At 36.5% G+C, this 18,829-nt stretch overlaps 2 protein-coding genes across 2 annotated transcripts in view; both read right to left on the bottom strand.

Annotated features, from left to right (window-relative positions):
- The window catches only part of LOC145328420 (uncharacterized), a 383,707-nt gene that overhangs the window by 36,582 nt on the left and 328,296 nt on the right, over window positions 1-18,829 (bottom strand). The window lies entirely within an intron of this gene.
- The window catches only part of LOC145328417 (alpha-catulin-like), an 87,619-nt gene continuing 84,052 nt past the window's right edge, over window positions 15,263-18,829 (bottom strand). Inside the window, exons 19-21 of the mRNA XM_080172058.1 lie at window positions 18,719-18,801; window positions 18,239-18,268; window positions 15,263-18,022 (exon numbers count right to left, since the gene is read on the bottom strand). Coding sequence (XP_080028184.1) covers window positions 16,616-18,022; window positions 18,239-18,268; window positions 18,719-18,801 — 1,520 coding nt within the window. The 3' untranslated portion in view covers window positions 15,263-16,615. The remainder of the gene's footprint in view (window positions 18,023-18,238; window positions 18,269-18,718; window positions 18,802-18,829) is intronic.

The following is an 18,829-nucleotide window of genomic DNA, read 5'->3' as shown; positions in this document are numbered from 1 at the left end:
CTTGATTGAAATTCATATGTAATTTTAAAAAAATCTGCTAAAAATACTTGATTTTTTTCTTAGAATAAATATCGAATCACGCAACCTCGACACATTTATTCCTTTTTGGTAAACTTTTCAGGTAAGTTTTATAATGAATTGTACTTTTGAAAAGAAATTAAACTCAATACAATTAAATTTGAGCATATGAAATAGAATAAAAATTAATCGCATTTCGGTTGATTCTTATTTTAGGCATAAAAATAGGCATATGAAAATGTGGCTTTTTTACTAAAAAAAATCTCAGTTTCCATAAAATAAGAATCAATTATTAATCATAATTTTTAATAACTGCCTGACTGATACAGCATGTTCTTCCAGGGGAGATTTATCTGTCAGCCTGAACAAGACTCTTGCAGTCTTTCTCCCATCCTCAATCCTCGTCACACGGCCCATCCGCAAACATCTCATCAGCAGATTGGTACTCGTAACCAGCACTATATCTCCGTCAGCTAGCGGCTCCGCCATCTCATCTTTCCACTTGGACATCCTTAATATCTTCGGCAAAATCTCCTGGCGGTAGGAAGTCCAAAACTGGGCAGACAAATCTTCTAATAACTTCAACCTGGAGGAAATTTGGTCCTCAGGTTTCATCGCCACATTGCACAACGGCTGGCGGTCTACATTTCCCAGCAGCTGGCCAGGGGTAATCAGTCGCCAATTCTCCACGTCATTCGCAGCTTCTATCGTCAACGGTCTGCTATTCATTAACTTGCTAACCTCTGCCAACAGCACCAGGAGCTCATTAAAATTAACAGAACTATTCACCAACTTCTTGGACAGCAATCTCTTGGTTAATCCCACCATTTTCTCAGCTTGCCCAATAAAATGGTGGGCTCGGGCCGGGATCTGGGACCAAGAAAACTCTACCTGGCTGCCCAACTTCTGCTCTAAAACCTTGCGAGCAGCGGATAATTGTGTGCCCATGTCGCTTACTATAACCTTCGGCAGACAATGAACAGCCTCCAACTTGCGCAGGGACAACAGGATACTGCTGGTATCATACTTCTCCAAGGCGTCCAGCCATAGCGCCCCTGAGAACCTGCAGACTACCACGAACACCCACACCTTCTTCGTTGCTGTCTGACTCCTCGTTTTGGCGGTAGCTCTCCTCGTAACCAGCGGACCCATAAGGTCAACTTGCACAGCTTCAAATGGCCTGCTCGGAACCAACTTGTCAGGTAACACATCCTTCATGGTAGTACGACATTCCTTGGCCCTCTCAACACTGCAGGGCCAACACTTCTTCACCTCCATGATGGACAACCTCCTTGCCTTCACAATCCAGCACCAACGGCGGCTCTCAGCTAAAGTTCCACGGACACCAGAATGAAGCTCAACATGCGCTTCTCTCATAAAAATAGAAGCTAACCAATTACCAGGCTCCAAAATTACTAAACCTGGCATGTCTTCAAATAGCATTTTACGGCCACCAGTAATGGCGTCAATGACGGGCTCGCCACGACCAACCATTTTTAGAATTTTCATCTCCCTGGTCACATAATTACCTCCGGGACCAACGACAGGCCAGGTCAATGATTCATGCACTAATGGATTCAATGACGAATAATTGCCTTTAGCGTCATTTATCCACTCATCCTGTTGGCTACATGACACAATGAAAAGTTCCGCCGCTGCCATAAAATTGTACAAAGACGGCTTGTACACAGAATCTGCGGCTGCTACATGACTACCAGCGGCTGTAGTCTTGCCTTCTTGTCTGCTCTTTAGCTTCTTCAACCAGGTGTTCGATACTTGCAGGACAGCTGCCATAATACGTTTGGCCTGTCCAAATGATCTCCTGTGCTTAAACCTAAAGACATCTTCCGCGGCTTCTCCGGTAACTTTCATTGAACATAACTTAACCATTTTGGTATTCAACTCCTCCGGTGGTAAATCCTGCTTGACTTGCTCGGCAGTTTTCACCGGCCACGCACTTTCATCCTGGCGCAACCATTCTGGGCCCAATCTGTACCTGGAAGCTGGACCTAAATCTGATACCTTGCAGGTGCTTCTGGTGCCCAAATCTGCAACATTGTGTGTCCCAGGGACCCACCTCCAGTCATCCTTGTTGGTTGCAGATTGGATTTCTCCAATGCGATGAGAATTAAATGTGTTCAACATGGCACTGTTGGAAACAATTTGTGATAAAACACACAATGAATCAGTAAAGTACATCACTCTGATAACATCAAAGGGCAGGGCATCTCTGATGGACTTTGACAACCTGGTGGACATCTGGCAACCCATCAATTCAAGGCGTGGAATTGATTCAGTCTTGACCGGCGCAACTCTTGACTTGGTGGCTAGCAGGAACGTTTCAAACCCTTGCCTAGTTGGCCACCTCAAATATGCCATACATGCATAGGCCTCTGATGACCCATCCGAAAACATCATCAAGGATGGAAGGCCAGTTGGTTCCTCCGGGACCACACAACGGTCAAACTCCAATTTAGCGACCTCAGCTCTGTCCTCCAGCGACTTAACAAGTTCATCCCGTAGACTTTTTGGAATGAAATCTTGCCAGCCCAAATTCAGCAAACATGTTTTCCGCAGGACAAGTTTAATTCTCAACAAGATAGGGCTGCAAAGCCCAAGCGGGTCGAAGGTCTGGGCGGCGAACCTGTGGACCATCTTCTTTGTCAGATTCTCGTCCAAGGCGTCCTGGAGGTTGTACAAATCAGCATCCTCTTTCACCTTCTTTCCCTTGACTTTACCATCTTGGTTGACTCTCGTGGCGATGGATAACACATCAGTGGCTGGCTTCCATATCAGCCCAAGAACCTTGGTTGGCTGGCAATCATCACCAGAATAAATGACTTGTTTGAAGGAAAAACTACCTTTGCTGATAATTCTGTCGGCCTCTTTCATCATTTCCTTGGCTTCTGGCACAGATCCTGCTCCCGAAATAACATCATCTATGAAGCTGTGCTTCTCAAGCTTGACTGCAACTGGAATCTGAGGTAACTTGAAATCTTCCTCGGGGTAGGTAGGTATTTCTGGCTCCTTCCATAATTCAGGTTTTGCAACAATATCGCTACCATTTATCTGTCCCTCTCCATACATCTCCTTGACTTCTGCTTCACTCTTTCCGCCGAACAGGCAGGACGTCAACTTCAGGGCTGTAACTGCCAGATTTCCCGCAGCCAACTCGCCAAAATTCACCACTTTAGTCAGGTAAATTTCAAGTGGACCGTCTGGCGTCGGGGAAAATAAAACTCTCTTCATCTGGCTGTCGAACTCTGTGGCCAGGATGGAGTTATAAAACTTGGAAATGTCCGCGGTTAAACCAACCTTGTAACCGCGGAAAAGCAGCAAATGATAAAAAATCTTCTGCATTGGCGGCGGACCTCCCAGCATTATGTGATTAAAACTGGTGCCCTTGAACGTCAGAGAACTATTTGCACACAATCTCATGGGTGTGGAACTTGAATCCTCCTTGAAAGCAACCACTATTGATGAACAAGACTTAGGCCCTTCATACTTCAATTCTTCAGGCGTTGCTTTTTGAAACACGCCTCTGGATATGGCGTCATTGAATACCTGCACATACATATCATAGGTACCTTCCTTGACCATCTTGGCACGATCCTTTTCAGCAATTTTGCGGGCTAAACTCTCATTGTAGGGCAAAGTGTGAGGATCTTCAATGTAAGCATATTGACCTGTCCACTTGTTGGATTGCAAGTCTAGTGTTAAACCTGCCTCAATTATTCTCTGCCTCTCACGCTGGTCCCAGGTAGTGCCGTCGGCCATAGCCTTGCACTCTTGACAGGCAGTACATCCTGGACAAAGTGCCTGCGGCTGTACGCCAAACGATTCAGACGTCAAAAAGTCTGGCAAGGTGCCTCCACTGACACTGACAGCCTTATATGCCGACTTTTGGTCTCCAGCTCCACCGTCAGCACTTGTACAGATAAAACCACTACCAAAAATGGTTCGCCACAACATAGACTGGCCCACTTTCTGGTAGGTTGATGGAAACACGTCAGGATGTGTATTTCCAATGATGATATCTAAGCCTCCACTAATATATGTAAATCTTTCTGGCGGCATCTTAAATATTTCGGCGGCGGTTTTGGGGTGGACCGAGCGCATCTCGTTGGCCCCGCCGAGGGTAGGCATGACAGCTGCCTCAAACTCCCTCAAATTACCGTCCCTATCCTTCAGATAAAACACAACATTGAAGCAGGAAGTCTCACTGACGTCAGCTACAGAAATAGTTGTATATCTGCCGGTAGATTTCAGCTTCAACTTGTTGGATAACTTCTCAGACACAAGTGGCAAATTTGCACCAGAGTCAAACATGACAGTGGCGTGGCAGGTGCCGCCGCCAGGTGCTACAACAGGAACTAACTGAAGTAAGAAAGTACAGGGGCTGGGTGCAGAACTTGACTTGTAGACTGTATTCACACCAGCACTAGCCTCATGGATCAACCGGCTATGATATCTGTCGCAATTATTGGTGCCACAAACACCAAGCTTATCCGATTTATTACACTTGTCAGCAGCATGGCCATCACACAGGCAGAGTTCACACAACTTTTTCTGCTGGACAACTTTTTTTCGGTCAACCACATCCATCTTCTTAAACATGAGGCAACGGAAAATCGGGTGTTTCTCCTTGCAGCTTTCAACAGGACATGTACTGTTCCACTTGGAAGCCTTGTCCTTTCCAGCCTTTCCATTCTTATTGTCGCTGCGGCCAGATACTTGCGCGGCGGCAGCTCTGTCACGATTTCTCTTGCCGACGCTAGTGTCATAGGACATATCACCGGCCAACATTGCTCCCCTGGTCCTCTCCAGCAGTTCTACAATCTTCTGGATGTTTGGTTGGTTCATACTACCTAGCTCTATCATAATTTTCTCTCTCAGGCCATCTGGGCACTTGTCTTTGAAAATATGAATAAGAGTTAGGTGGTGGTAATCCTTAGCTGCAGAACCAACGATGGCTTCTACTTCCTGCATATTTCTCTTGAAGGTAGCAATTCCACTAACCACGTCCACAGGTTTATCCACAGGTTTCATCTTGTTCAGCTTAGTTAAAATCTTCATGAACCGGCGGGTGTTTGATAAAAACATCTGATCGAGAAACAACCATTGTTCATTATGATCTCTAATCGCTGACACTTGCTTGCGTAGCTCCGGGTTGGTTATCACCTTCTCCATACACAACATCAGACTTAACCTCTGGTCAGAAAATCCGTAACCAGCGCATAGATCTTTAAAGACCTGTTTAAAATTGGAGTAATCCATGTCAGTACCGTCAAATGACGGCAACAAACTGTTGTCCCAGCGCCCATACTGCGGGTTGGAACTCTGAATATCCACGGCAGACATACTTCTGGAGAGTATGGCAGGTGTTCCACTCTCATCCAAGTTAGATGAACGACGTTCCATCTCTCTAAGCCTTTGGTACATATCACGTACTTCTTGGCGCAACTCCATGGAAATTTTAAGCACTCCCATGTCCATCTTCACCTTCTCAATGACATCGAGGTTCCTGGCGACAGTGCTTGACCTCGCGTCGTCTGAATCATTGTCAAGCCAGTACAGAATTTTTGTACACTGCTCCAACGACGCATAAACTTTATCTGCAACAGTTTTCTGTTCACTAGCTTCATCCAAATCACGCTTGAACTCGCGCAACTCACTAGTCTCCAAGGCAGGTTTTAGACTTTTTATTAGGTCAGATTGGTCCTTGACCTCACTAAAAATGTCACGAATTGATTTTAAATTCACATTTTCACATGAACTAAAACTTTGGCAGGCTTTTAGATTGTCATAAAACACTTTTAACTGTTCGTCAAACACCTCTAGCCTTTCACTGCCAATAGCGATAGCTCGCTCAATTTTCTGCTTTTTGGTTAGTGGCATATTGATTCACTAGGTACTTATTTCACAGAAAAAAATTGTCACAGTATATTGCATCAATAATCACTGGATGCTATTGATCTCTTGAAGAATGCTAACGCCTATTCTTCAGATACTTTGAAATTGTCTCAACCATGACACTTTGGTTGAGTGTGACTTCCGAATTAGCAGGAAGTTCTCGAGATCTTGTTGACTTACAGACAAACCCCCAATACCAGGAACCATCAAGTTTCAACAGCAGGTTTGATTATAGATTTATTGAGGCAACTATTTCAAAGTCCTGAAATTACAAAATCAATTAATTCATAATTCCAGTTTTTTTATAACCACGTAATCTTAATTGCTTTTTAAAATCATTTTTCTCTACGGTTAAGAATCTTTGGAAACTTTGGCTTTAAAGGAAAATTATTTGGTTTAATAAATCATTGTTAAATGCAAAAATAAAAGCACATAAAAAATTACTAAAACATAATATTAATCATAATTAAGTTTCATGCTTAGCTGGCTAAAGCCTTTTAAACTAAATATAATCGTCCTATACACCATTCCACTTAATAAAATTAACAAATTCTACCTGAAGTTCTTATGGTTTCAAATCCCTGGTATACTAGGGTTGTTCACGCACTATGAGACCAATGATAGGCCCAATTTTGTTCTCCGAAATCTTCACACACTCATATCTCATTCAAAAGTAACGAACGTGGGCGCATCCAAATATAAACAATCCATACTGCGTCACTTTATGAAAGGAAAGTCAAACAAGACGACATTTGCGCTTAATTTAGGATAATGATAAGGAATTAATTTCGATCTTGATAAACACAAAGCTTCCTCGAAAAGAGGTTAAGACATAACCTATTTTTGAATGGGGGGTCAAAAATATACTAGGACACCTATAGAATCAGACTGCAGAGCACAAATTTGAATTAAGTCCACAATAAACTTTTTTTGGGGGGATTTAAAAATTAATTTTTATTGTTGCTGTATTCATTTTGACCGGAGCAAAAGCTCTTTTTTAACTTCGTTTAATATTGTGGCTTACAGAACATTTTTATATAATTCACTTTATATTGATACAATAAAAAAACATTACTCTGTTCATTGGAAATATTTTTTTTCCAAAACAATTTATTTCATTGAAAAATCTAACATTTACAATAAATCAAATAATTCTGAAGTCTAACCAATAAGAAGTCTTGTTTTATTTCAATTCTTTACAATTCAAAAAAAGAGTGTTTTCACAAAGTGACTTATTTCCAATGTAGTTAAATAATTTTTATTTAATTGAAATGAAAAGAATGAAAACCATACACATAAAAGATACATACGTTTTAAAATTATTTTAAAAAATAAGTTTAAATAATATTATTTTATATCACATTTGTATATGTGACAAAAATAAATTTGTTGTATTGCATAAACATTTGTTGTCATTTAACCCTTTACAGCTTTTTTATGTTTTTAAAATAAGTGATAGAACACAAACATGTCAATGTTAATTCATTGATATATTACAAAAAATTAATTTTTTAATGAATTAATTTAGATGAAATCAAAAGGCTTAATTTTACTCTATACCAGAATACAAGATTTATGAAGCAAAACACTCTAAAAGCTACGAATTTTACCCAAATAAAAAAAGACCTTTTGCTCTGGTCAAAAATGACCAGAGCATCAGTAAAAATTAATTTTTAAATCCCACCAAAAAAGTTTATTGGGGACTTAATTCAAATTTGTGCTCTGCAGTCTGATTCTACTGTTGTCATAGTATTTTTTTTATATATGTTTTAAAAATAGGTTAAAAACAGTTTAATGGAAGAGGGAGCCTCCACAATCCCAAGAGAAATCGACCTCTTAATAAATTGACCCCTGCTAAAATAGTTTTTTTTGCTTTCAGTTGAAAGTCGACTCTACTCCCACCCCTTCTATCAAGTAAGTTCCACAGGAATGGATGTAGAATATACGTGGATATTATGACAGGGAAAATATTGTTATCAATTTAGAATGCTAACATGGACATCTCTTACTGATCAAGTCGTTTATTCTGTAGGAGGGGAGAATATGGAGGGGATAGATATTTTAGCCAGCTACAAGGTTCACTTCATTAGAGTACATGATAATCTGGTGCAAGATTTAAGAAATAATAATCCATTTACATGAGTTATATTCCATCCAAAGTTGAAATGATTTAAATAATATATATCTGTAACTCTCCCTGTGACAATAAAGGTTGATGAAAGACCGCAGTGACAAAGAGGGTGTTCAATGGAAGCAAAGTGTCTAAAAAAATCATCCATGTGACGTCATAAAAATTAGGGTTGAGAGAAGAAGTGGGAAAGAAAAGAGATGAATTGAATAATCCATAATTTTTATGACGTCATATGGCTGATTTTTTAAAGCTTTGTAAAGCTTCTGTTCAATATTTTTTTTTGTGTTTACAGTGTTTTTTAAATTCATAAAATCCAAAAAGGAATGGGTCAAAAAGTTTATGCTTTAGTAAACTAACTATCATTGTTGTTGTTTGCTTGGAGACAATAAAGGCATAAAAAGTGTGATATAATTTTTTTTAGCCACCTTGCATATTTGTTAAAAATTTGTAATTGTACCTTTCACAAAATTAAAATTGAAGGCAAAGAACCTAATGGTTGGGAGGGATCTTTAACCCACCCCCCAAAAACAGGAATATGGTATCACGGGATCTCTACATAAATTAACACACTCTTTGAAATTTTTATAGAGCATATCTACGCTTCAAAATGTCTACCGTTTGTAATATTTTAGAATAGTTATTTTTCGCATCGTATTATAAACAGCTTTCTGCGGATATAGAATGTACAATTATAAGATTAAAACCAGTTTTTTTTAGCCCGTGCCTTTATATTCGTAGAAAACTGGATATAATACGATGCTAGACATAGTTTTTTCGTATGGATGAGAACCGGTTCCTATCCACCGGATTCGAATGAATACGAGAAAACCATTTATAAAAATATCATGCATGAATAGCTGATTTTCAACAGTTTCTAATTTGAGGAAATGTAGGAAAGTATAATCTGACTGTTATAGTAAAATACATATTTTTCCTAAGGTAAGAGGATGTGTGTCTCTGTCTATAATTATATATGTTCCTATTGGAACTCGTAAGCGGTTGGACCTATCCATAAAATTGGACAATTTCTCATTTATTGTAATCTATAAATATTTCTTACTTCTTTGTCGAATAGCAAGAAATTCTTTTTACGCTTTAAAATTGTATTGAAATTTGATAGATATTGAAAAAGTAGGAATTCTTTTGTGTGCCTTCACGTTCGTAAAGTTCTGAAACTCGCTATGTGCAAATGTACAATTGTTTTTTGGTTGTCTTGGACTTTGGGTAATAGAACTAACTTAATATTTCGTATTTAGCAGATTTTTAATACACTTTTACTAGCGGAGAATGCTGTTATTCTGTATTTGTATTAACAGACCAAGCGCACAGAAATTATTAACACAAGCACTAGCAGGCTTTTGTTAGCAGGTTCGCTGGATTTTTAATACTAACTTCTTTTATTTAAAATCATGTAAAGCAAATTAGGTAATTAACAATTTATTGTACCCTCTTATTTATTGGATACAAATTTTTATATTGCATGAGGTTAGCATCTATCTAAATAATTTCCTTGTCAAATTGTCAATATTTACAAAATAAGAGTAAATTTAATTAATTGGTTAAATCATCCTATGACATTAGCATAGAATAGGGTCTTCAATGATGATATTAAATAAAGTGGAGGTACAGTTTGTGCTGTTGTAATAATTCACGGCTCTGTTACAAGTGTGTAAGTATATACACACCAAGTGCTCAAGATTACAGAAGTAGGGTGTTCATTGGATGTAGCAAAACCAAAAAAATATGCATGAACAACAATAGTGATTTCCTCAAATTGCCTTGCGAGCACAGAGACCCATCCTACTCATTTTGAAATAAATTCTACATATTAGATTTTCATGTGTTAATATTATGCCTTAAAATTCCAACTACATCAGACAACCAACCTTTTGATTGCATGACCTTTGTCCTGTGGCTGTTTTGGAACAAGGCATTCTCCCTACTCATCCTCTTAATATCACGTATCTGACATAGCAGCAGTAGGTACATACACCTTTCACGTCTTTAGTTAAGATGCGGTGTGAGCCGAGATTCAAACTCACCAACGGGTGCATTAAGTGGGTCATCTCAAAAAACGCCTATCTCAGAAAACGCCTATCTCAAAAAATGGTGCAAAAAAAGGGGACAAATTTCAAATTGTTTTGGCGTGTGACGTCATACCCCCATCTCTTTTCTAGGGGGTTTCTTTCCTCCTTCCCTTTTCTTTCCCCTCACTTGTGACGTAAATAAACAGCCCCGTCAAATCAATTTGAAATTTGTCCCCATTTTTTGCACCATTTTAGACAGCATCGTATAAACAACCTAAAACGCATATCACTCTTAGCTCGCTATGGAATCAATTGAGTATGAAAAAAGATATGGAATTCCAGGAAATATTTACATAAACGTGGAAAAATAAACAGGTTTTTTTTATTGCTAATACCCTCTAAGGCATTGTTTTTTGTCATATGATAATAGGAGTTTATTAGAATCATTTTGATAAAAAAAGTTCAGCGATTGGGTTGAATTTGGTAGATCATTTATTTTATTAACAAAGAAACACAAAAAATCGTGAATGGAAAGTGATCTAAAAAGCAGATGTTCAGTGGTATAAAACCAAGAATAAATTATTAGAAATCCCGAAAATTTTTAAAGTTAGTTTTTCTATGTTTTGATATTTATAACTTTGTAGGAAGATTGACAGATTGACAAACCAAGAAAGAGCTATACAAACTGAAGGACAGACCGTTAGTTTTAGAGTTGCGAAGCTTCCCAAAACTGAAGTTTTGAGGGGCACTTAATTTCTAGCCTTATTGTACAAAAAATTCTGGTAGATTTCATATAAACGTAAAAAAGAGTAAATATCTTACATATTTAGATGTTCACTTTTAGAATGAGAAAAAAATATGCTAAAACGTTTTGTCAATCCGCGACTGTGGCACAATATGAGTTGCTTTCAATCGTTGTAGGTTAGGTGATGGGTTCGAATCCTGGCCAAACATTTCGTCATAACTAGATACCTTAAATGTTACTATGTCAGATATTCGACGTTGAATGGTAGAATGGGGAGAATGGATTGACATAGAAACAGGTGCAATCAAGGAGTTTAGGACGCATAGCCGCATAATCTTGCAGTTCATAAACTAAATTGGCCTCGAGGTTAAATATAATGAGACCAAGTGGTAAATTCCCGCGTTCTCCAGCTAACTTATCCAGGCTTAGCCTTGGGAGATGGGTATTCAATAAATGATTTACACTGCTAACCTATGTTTCTAAAACCACGTAATCTTATTCGTTGGACAATAACTTTAGATACTTTTATCGATTTTTTAAATCTATTATTTTATTCTACAGACTATGAAGTTTTGTGTATCATCACTGGGATATATACCAACTTATCATACATTGTCTTATCCCTTAAGATCCTAAATGAGTGACATTCTGACGGATATACGGTTATGCACTAGTCATTGGGTGGCTGCGCTACTAAAAACACACACAGACAATGTAATTGAATTTCTGGTTAATACAGTTGGTCTTTGAAAAGAAGATAAAAGACAAGAATTTAGATATGCTCATGGGACGGAGTACACACAACTCTGGATAGGTACTACAAACAAAATCATATTTTATGGGGGTTTAATACTCCCCCCCCCTCCCTCCCCAACCTTGTTTGACTACAAAAAAATACTCTTTTTCAAGATACCTATAGATATTACAGAAATCATCATGCAGAGTTTGATGTCAATAGGTTTATTCTAACATGGCTAGATTAATTATCAGATCTAACGCATCAACCCGTAAAGCTTTGATTTGTAAAGGACTAGTGGAAACGCCCTTAGAGGCTTCTAGTGGCACTTGAGGAAATGGGAAGGGGAGGAAGTCCACTGTATTCTTTTTTTTATCTAGGAGAGATGAAGTTGCAATCCCTTAAAGTAGTTATAAACCTTCCCTGGACCAGGAGAACCATTTCGGTTCAGTGGTTAGTGAGATCATACGCCACACTTAGATAGACACACATCCTCTTACTTTTCAATAATAATAGAAGAACACAATGTTACACAATTGGTCTTTAAAAGTTTCAAATTGGGTTCTACCCATGGGAATCTTTGTAGTCTTTACAACAGAAGATATTTTTTTCAGTGGTACTTATAGTGAAGCTACTCCATAATTTACTTTGTTTATCAGTCCGTACATCTGATTTTCTGGGCTGCTTTTTAAATATTCCTTATCACAGATTTGTTGGTCAAGCTAGAAAAGACAAATAAATTTTGATATGTAAAGGTTTCGTGATTCTTAATTATCAGTCTTATCCCTCTTTGTTTTCTTTTTCGTCCTTTTTTATGACCATAAAACATTTGCTATATAACTCGTTTTGTTCGTTTGTCTATCTATCATTTTTTTGTGATTCGCTACTTTTGAATGTTTTTTTTTATTTCATCCCCATAACATTTACTAAACTCATTCAAATCCAAGTTAAGTATTTTGATATAAAGTCCGTCCGTCCATCCTTCCTTATAACAATTAGGTACGATTTAGTAAGCGTAGCAAATCTATAATCGTTACCAAAAAGTCTGTACGTCCATTTTAAACATGATGATTTTTTGACACCATATTTTTGTATATTATAATTATCCTTTTCATCTGATTTCTGGAACAATATCATAAGAAAAGCATCTCTCAAGTACTAAAAATGTAAGTATGCCCATTAACAGTATCCTGTATTTAATCGGTTTTTGCAACACATTTACCTTTACAATTTTGTTTAGACTTATACATTTATATTCTGCTTTTTTGTTCTGACACGCTACAGATGTTAATGTTCGTTGGTCCTACCATTTTCGAGCTTCGCTTTTATGGATGTTATCATCCTTGATTGTATTTTATTTCATTGGTTTTGCATTGTTGCAATCCATGTTATACTTTTTCACTTAGACTGTTGAATTGACAAAGTAAATAATAAAAGCAGAATCAATACAAAACAAAACAATTTACAGACCCTGATTTATTTATTTAAAAGTTTAACATTGAAAATACCAGTCACACACTTTATTTATATATTTTTGTATATTATATATCTTCTTTATATAATATATATTAGAAATTTACATTTTATATATGTATCTTTATCTATATATTTATTTAGATTTAGTTTGGCAAATTTTTAGTTTTTTACTATGTTTTTATTGCAGCCTTTAAAAACACCAAAACTTACTTATATTTATAAAAACAATTAAATTTTTTAAAACTTTTAGATTCAGTTTCCTTTATTTATTTAGCCAAAAAATTCTTTAAACTAGAAAACTAACAGAATAACAATTGCAACTGAAAGTTCTCACAAATTTATGATATAAATAAAAGAATCCAAAATTTCCTGTTGATAATTATCTTCCTCTCACCCCATCAATTTTCTTTTTAATTTTAAAAAATCTTATTAGAACTTTGCAATATATAACAGAAAGTAAGGGTTTTTAAACAGGCTGCTTAATATCTTGAAATATATTATAAAATGTAAAGCAATATTTCTATTAGAATTTAACAGCATATATAATTTTTATAAACCATTGAGAAATTTATTGTTAATTTTATATAGTGTGTCCAGTAAAAAATATTTTTAACCTCAAAATAAAAAATCAAGTTAAGTAAAGATTGTAAATAAATATTTTGGCAAAATGATTTGACTAAAAGATTTATATTTGTTTTATTTAATACTTTTGAATTTATGTAGAAATGTATGTTCTGTTTTATCATATGTGTACTAAAAAACAATGCTTTTTTTGAAGAAATTTTTTTAACTGGACACAAGTATATTTATTATTGAATGTTTTATTTGAATATATTGTCTAATTATTTGTTGTGTTATTGACATGATGCATTATTATTAGGTTTACCTATTATTTTACATAACAGTATTATACAAAATTATTACAAGGCTATTACAAAATTACAAATAACGAAATTTTACAGATTTTTAACAATGATACAAAAATAACAAAATCTTTTTTGAGGCCAAAATTTGACTTTTATGAAATTTTAATTCAATAAAATTTTTTTCTTATAGATTTGAAATTTTGTTTATTTTTGTATAATCATTAAAGTCTTATAACAATGATTAAAATTTAGACTGGTCAATTTTTTTTTATTTATGTTGGTCATTTTAGTTAAAGTGATTATAGAAATAATATTGATATTTGGACGTAATCTTATTTATAATTTTTAAAATTTTGGACTTTATTATTACAATATCTAAAATTTTCTATAATAGATTTATATATTAATATAAGTTTATATAAATTTGGTCCCAACAAATTTTTTTCACAAAGAACAATTTTGTTGGATAAATAAAATTCTCTTAAATATATTTTTTTCTTTTTTGATATGCTTCTAAGCTAGGGAAACTTTTTGGATACACAATTAAACAAATTTTTAACAATAAAAATATATGTAAGCAATAGATAGGTTAAGGAATTTATTAAAAAGCTTAATTTTAAAAAGAAGAAGCTCAATTTTTTTATGCTGTTGAAAAAACACACACTATATCTAAATTGACCATTGTTAAAAAAAAATGAAGTAAATTTAGCAAAACAATACAAAAATTATTGAAATTCATAAAAGTATTTTCATTAAAAAAAATTATTAGGCCAAGTTTTGAATGAAAAGATAATATTTTTGTTTTGCTAATTTTAACCCCATTCTCAAATAAAAGGGCAGGAACAAGAAAATCCAGGAGAATTATTGAAGCTCTGACTATTGTAGGACATTCACATTAATTTATAATCTTTATATTAACTATCTGATTTTGAAATTTTTATCATTCTGCTTAAGGAGAACTAGTTTTTAGAGGTAATTTGTAAATTGTTTATAGGCATTACTTATGAATGTTATGATTTAGAGAGAAAATATGAGAATAATGACTTTTATGATTTTTTAAATGGAAAAGTATTTTAGGAAAAAGAGTAATTTTTATAAAAGTTTTTAGTCATGTACTTTTGCATTTTAATTTTTTCTAAAGAATGCTTATTTTAATCACTGATGTAAATTTATTTTATAATTTTGAATTTGTCTTAGATTTGAAACTTGTTACAATTTATTTAGAAAGGGATTAGTAAAATTTGCAAATATTTTATCCTCCAAGGATTAGAAAAGTTATGAAAGCTATTTTGTTACTTTTTAGTTAGACATTTGGTAATTAGGAGCTTATCTTCTTTTGGAAATATAGAATTTTATAGAAAAATATGGAATATTTAACATTTAGCTGGAAAAATTTACATAAACGTTTACTATTATTAGATATATACATACACTTATAACATTTGAGTCACACTGTAAAAAATATACCTTCTTTTTTATTTTTTTGGAGCAATAAGAAATGAAATTATGAAAGTGTACTTTTAGACAGTGTGGCTTTTAGTAAATAGAATTTAGCCATAATTTTGTTGTTCCTGCAACCTACAATACATAATAACAACCAAAGCAAACTGTAAAATAATAATATTACACAAACCCACGGACACAAACACAAAATCGCGAGATCTGCAGTGAAAAAAGTCGCCCCAGGTCTTGGGAGCCTCAAATCTTGGCTGGAAGCACTGCCTGTAGTAGCCCATCTCCTTGGTAAAGTAAATAGCCCTGCGGGGCTTTGCTGGGCCCTTGCGCATCTTACGCCTCATTGGGGTGGAAAATTTGTCGCCAGCATCATCAATTTCAGGGTAACTTTGGTCTACATTGTCATCCTGGGAACTTTTGTCTGCACTATTTTCTAAGACATATTTATCATGATCAGAGTTTTGATGATTAACATTTGTTTCAGTAATAATTTGAACATCATTTGGTTTATTCATCTCAAGGCCATTACTTTTTGATGTTTCTGCAATGTTACTTTTGGCATTTGATTGATTTTCTTCTTTTTGATCTGAGATATCTTTATTTTGTTCAATTTTAGAACTGTCTTTAGCAAGGATGCCTTTGTCATATTTCTTACGGTGAGCATTATTTTTAGTGCTACTTGCCTTCTTGACCAGAGCTTTTTCAGTGATATATTTCCAATTTCTCCGTGGATTTTTCTTGTCTGTCTCAATCCAAAAGTTAACCTCCTTGACTCCTGGCTTGCTAGGAAGAAAGTTAGTTTGGAAGCCTTGACTAGATCCAATTGACTGAGCTTCGCCACTAGGCTTTGCTTTGACAGTGTCAACAGTTGTTTCATAACTAGTTGGTTCAGTTTTGACCTGAGACTTTACTACTTTCACTACAGTGTCTTTCATTACAGTTTTATTTATTACACCATCATTATGCAAAGAGTCCATGTTTGATACTGTGGGATAATTAGGGTTTGGGATACAGGTAGTAATGGGCCTGGACTGTGGGTTGCTGACATCACGAGTATCTGAGGAATTCCTTTCTACATTGTCTGAATGAATATCTGAAAAGTATTTCTGCCTTGACTGTGGTTTCTGTCTAGGATTTATTTGAGACTTAACATGTTGATGGTTGTATCTCATTGATTTTCTCAACTGATGCCAACCATTGTGGCCTCTGAATGAACTCGGCACAACCGAAGGCAGATGTCTGGTTTGTCTAGTAGAGGAGGAATGAAACACGTGTCCTCTTGTTGCCACCGTTGCCCGCAGCTGGTGCTCCACTGCGCCTGCTCGAGCCAAACCCAATGTCTGAGGCCAGGCTGCTTGATCCGCTGCCCGCGCCGCCAGATCCTGAGCCAAACGGCGACCCTGTGTCTGTGCCATCGCCTGCCCCATTTGAAAGCGTGATACCTCTGAAATCCAGATCATACTTTTTAGCATTCATAAAACACAGTTCAACTACTTTTCCTACACGATGCATGATCTGATTGTTCTCCTTGATGATGCTATCTACTTTTCTAAAGGTGGACTCTTTGCCCATGCCTGGCAGCTGAATCAACAGCTGCATCTGTCCACAGTGGCGGGGAAGATTATCAGCTGACTGCATGAGGATCCTCTTATCCTCGCCCGAGGGCACCTGATAAGAAAACATGCGCACCAACTTGTACATTTTGTTGGCGTCCTCTGAAAAGGCCTCTGCCTTGGTGAAGAAGTCCTGCGTTGTCTTAACCCTGCCCTCACCTAGAGTGAAGTTATGCATTGATTGAGCACTAATGAGCATTGTACGTGCATGTTTAACAATTTCATTGTCATCACCTACATCCTTGTATAACTCTAAAATGTCATGCGCGGTCGCCATGCCAGACCGGTTTGAAGTACCTGGACCAACTAAACTACCACCACCCCCTAAGTGTGTGGGTGGCTGCATTAGGGGTTGCTGGAACCCACCTTGAGATTGTTGTCTAGGAGGCATAGAATTATTATATCCCATACCACCCCCATTACCTCCTACAGGTCCCCCTTGTGGAGGACACATACCCCCACTGCCATTATTACCATACCCCTCTCTGCCCCAGGCAGAATCATTCCTATATGGCATACCATCCGGGGGTCCTCTATCAAAAGGATAATGTGACTGTTGCATATGCTGGCGCATCATACCGCCATTTGCAGCCTGTCTGGCAGGTGGTATGGGTCCCATGTGAGTCATGTCACCAGGCCCACCACCCCCACCTTGATACATAGCAGCTTCACTGCCTCTAGGCGGAGGCCTTGGACCTATTCCACTTGCTGGAGGCTGTTGTAGTTGCAGCCTGTCTTGGGGCAATAGAGGACCATGAATCTGGCTATCAGGATGCATAGGACCACCACCACCACTGCCACCACTACCTGGGGGTGACATCCTAGAACCCAACGGTGGAGGTCCCATCATCTGGTCCATTGGTTGAAAGTGGTTGATAGGTGAAGGCCCGCGGAACGGGGATAGGATACCGCCGCTGGATGAGGTGGGGGGCAGTGGTGGGTCCATGTAGCCTCCATGGCTGGTGGGTGGGCTCAGCAGGGTACCAACACTACTCGTGCTAGACATTCCCATGGGGATCTGGCCTGAAGGAGTGGGATACACCTGTAACAGAAATTATTGGCTAGATTGGTATAAATATTGGATTTTTTCCCACTGTAGTAATATTAACCATCACATCATAAAACACTTGTTACGTTCATAAAAATTAAATTAAAAAATGAATTTCTTATAAGATAATATTTATTTCAATTGGTTTTTTAAAATTTGTTTTATACAGGATTAAACTAATTTATTGAAATCAATGTAGCCAATAATGACCTTGAAGCTTTCTAGAATATCTTTAGCCACCTAAAATTAAAATATTTAAAAACTAGCTATAAAACTTTGTATTTATAAGTTTTATCTTTCTGTTCATAAAGTGTATTTTACTTAGCTCTATCTTTCTACCCATCTATTTATCTTATTTTTGAAATAGATTGAAAATAGGAAGTGGAGGGGGGGGGGGCAGTTTTTTATGCCTAACCCCAGGGAGGCCTAACTTTGGAGACCTATGCTTGCCTTGTCCTAAACCTGCAGTGTTACCCTGTAAAGTTATTACATATCCAAAGAAAAAAACACCTCATCTTACAATAATGCAATTTGTCTATCTGTCAATATATCAATCTATCTATTTCAAGCTTATATTTTACTAATCTATCAAAATACTAAAATACTAATATTAAATCTATTTGTCTTTTTTATTATTCATCATTTTTTATGTCTGCTGTCTGTCTGACTGTTTTTATTGTTTGTCTGTACCTGTATAACATCGTTGATAAGAAATCGCCACATCTCTGTGAATTGTTCAAAAGTATCCTTGGCTATTTTCGAGGTAGACTCTGATAGATACATTCCGTTTATACAAAAATA

This window comes from Acartia tonsa, chromosome 9, assembly GCF_053477335.1.
Source record: "Acartia tonsa isolate MP-2025a chromosome 9, ASM5347733v1, whole genome shotgun sequence".
Lineage (NCBI taxonomy): Eukaryota > Metazoa > Arthropoda > Copepoda > Calanoida > Acartiidae > Acartia > Acartia tonsa.
This window is presented reverse-complemented; position numbering and strand designations above follow the sequence as displayed.